General features: G+C 46.5%; 1 protein-coding gene across 1 annotated transcript; it reads right to left on the bottom strand.

Moving 5' to 3' along the window:
• Positions 1-367: 367 nt before the first annotated feature.
• LOC147215642 (E3 ubiquitin-protein ligase TRIM39-like) lies at positions 368-2228 on the bottom strand. The gene has a single exon (XM_086178801.1). The coding sequence runs from the start codon at positions 2226-2228 to the stop codon at positions 591-593; it is 1638 nt and encodes a 545-aa protein (XP_086034927.1). The 3' UTR covers positions 368-590.
• Between the last annotated feature and the right edge of the window lie 591 nt (positions 2229-2819).

The following is a 2819-nucleotide window of genomic DNA, read 5'->3' as shown; positions in this document are numbered from 1 at the left end:
GCCTTTCTCTACCTCCTCTTCCACCTCTTGAATTGCGTTCTTTCAGCTTCCCCCTGTCACTTCTAGGTCCCTCAAAAGGCACATGGTTTAGAGCCCCACAAAGGACCTGCATCCCACCTCAACAGGGTAGATGTTGGTCTTCCAGCCACTCCCCGACACTTGGCAGCCAACTTGGCAAATTTGGTCTTCTTGTGCTGGAAGGCGGCCTCAATCCCTTCCGGATGAGAAACTGTGAGTTTGATAAAGTATGCCAACCTTGCATTGGTGGACTAAGCAACAACGTCACAAACACACACACGCACACGTACACATTTACACCTCACCAAAAATAAATCAGCTGCACTCACTGGTTGTTACCTCATTTGTATTTTCTTTTATTTGAATGTATTCACAAGCTGATTTTTTTTTAGCTATTTGAGCTCCGGCAGTCATTCTGTGATTTTTCTGGTGTCAGAGATGTCTTCTCTGAGTGTCTGGTCTCCCCTCAGACTCCTCAAAAGATGCTGGAAAACACTGACCTCTGTCCAGTCTGAGAAATTGATGATTTTCCCAGGTGTACTGTGAGCTATTGATCATTAGCTTGTGATTATTCAGGATGAAGCAGTTTGATTGACAGGACAGATGATCAGAGGGGTGGAGTTACCACTTCCACCATAATACCCAGGAAAGAAGAAGGGTTTGAGTTTGTCAGTGAAGTTGCATCCATTGAAGGTGTAGATGAGAAGTGCATTATTAACGTCATAGAAGGAGACGAGACCCTGGTCGTGATCCACAAACACCCCCACAATCTGAGGGCGAGACCTGAGGGAGAAAAGGACTGGTGGACAAGCACAAGCGTAATAATAATTTGCAACATGTAAACGTAAAGTCCAGGAACCCTCCCGAGGTCTGGGTGTGAGCCCCTCCTTCCTCTTGATGGAATCTCCAGCAACTCCGATAATCCATTCAGGTGTTGTTCCAACATCAACCTTGAAGTAAAATCTGCCTGAGGAGAAACTCTGCTTTCCCAAGACACAACCGTTTCTGGAAAACCTCTCTGGGTTATCAGGAAGATTCCTCTTCACAGCAGTATATTGGACTTGTTTCCCATCTTCAGACAGGAGGAGTTGAGGATGAGCTGTATCAGGATCCAGAGTCACATCCACCTCAAACTGCTGAAGACTCTTCATCTCAGCATCAATCACCTTCCTCATGTCTTCTCTGAGTGTTTCCTCCAGCTGAGACACTGCTCTCCCCACAGACCCCTCAAAAGATGCTGGATGAACACTGACCTCTGTCCAGTCTCTGGTGTGTGGAGCCTCTTTCAGCTCCAGGAAGCTCTGCAGGAGGTGCAGGTGGTCTTCAGAGCATGAAAGCTGCTTCACCTCAGTGCCTCTGTCCATCAGCTGAGAGATTTCATCTTCCAGCTGGTGGATCAAATCTTCTGTCTGTCTCCTCTTCCATCTCAGGTGTTCTTCAATGGTGTGGAGGAACTCCTTCAGACTCCTCTCAACAGACTCTTTCAGAGCAGTGAAGACCTGAATCCCTTCTTCTTTCTTTCTGGCAGCGTCTTCCTCACTGAGGCTGATTGTTTGTTTCATCTGTAGAACCTTCTGTTGTCTCTCCTGGATCATCAGCTGGATGTCTTCATTGGTCTTCACCAGCTCAGCTTTCTTTGCTTCACTTTCTTCATTCAGAGGAACAACATGGTGAGCCCGGTGGTCTGAGCAGGTGCAGTGGATGCAGATACAAGTCTGATCAGTCTTGCAGAACACCTCTAGAGGTTTGTGGTGCTTCTCACACATCCTGCCTTCCAGGTTCTCCACAGGGTGGACCAGCTGGTGTCTTCTCAGGGCTGGAACTGTCATATGAGGCTCCAGGTGAGTCTCACAGTAAGAAACCAGACACACCAGGCAGGACTTCAGGGCCTTCAGTTTGGTTCCAGAACAGACGTCACAAGAAACTTTTCCTTCTTTGGCAACTGGTTTCTCTGAGCTGCTGCTGGCTTTCTGTAGTTCGAACTCAGTGACCATCTCACGAATCAGAGTGTTGACCTGCAACTCAGGTTTTATAAAGAAATGCTTGTTGCACAAAGGACAGCGATGAGGGCTGTTTCCATCCCTGAGTTGATTGATGCATGTTCTGCAGAAGTTGTGTCCACATGGTGTGGTGACTGGATCAGTGAAGACGTCCAAACAGATTGGGCACATATACTGATCTTCATGCATCAGGACACTGGTTGCAGACATATCCCGACCCTGAGGATAAAAATGTCAACAATGAAGTCTAGGAGAGATTGGTGAAGCTTAATGCTAACTGATCTATGGCTTAACAAAGGAATGGCAAGTCATCGGTTGGTCACATGACCTAGGTCCTTCAAAATTGGAGCCCCAGATAAAAACGGGGAGAGAAGCAGCTGCTAAACACAGGAAAATGCTTCCTGAGACTCTCAACCCATGAAATGATCCTTTAACCCTCCCGGTTTGATCCATTTGGTCTGACAACTTTTCCAACGTAACACCATGAAAATGTCTTGTTTTCTTTGGAGTGGCTGAGGTGCTAAACATGACGTTAGCAGCTGAACTCTGCGGATCTCACTCTTCAGACCCACTTCCTGGAAGACTGAAAGTGAAACTGCGGCAGTTTTTTTTTTATTGCAACATGTTTTCCTGACTCTGTGTCCAATTCAATCCTACAGCCGTGTGTCAATCTGGTATGATATATTCTTGTCGAAATCTTCTTGTCGTCAGCAAGAAGATTTCGACAAGAATTCACAATGACCTGAATGACTGAGAACCACCAGATTGGTATGGAATACTTCCTTGTCTCTGGGCTAAAAA

The sequence above is a fragment of the Fistularia commersonii genome, chromosome 31 (assembly GCF_037954325.1).
Source record: "Fistularia commersonii isolate RoL2024-O1a breed Wild chromosome 31, RoL_Fcom_v1.0, whole genome shotgun sequence".
In the NCBI taxonomy this organism is placed as follows: domain Eukaryota; kingdom Metazoa; phylum Chordata; class Actinopteri; order Syngnathiformes; family Fistulariidae; genus Fistularia; species Fistularia commersonii.
Note: the sequence above shows the minus strand (reverse complement) of the source record. Positions and strands in the feature narration are given on the sequence as shown.

Excerpts from the sequence above, each read along its gene's own strand:
- LOC147215642 (XM_086178801.1), bottom strand. The coding sequence starts at position 2,228 with ATGTCTGCAACCAGTGTCCTGATGCATGAAGATCAGTATATGTGCCCA.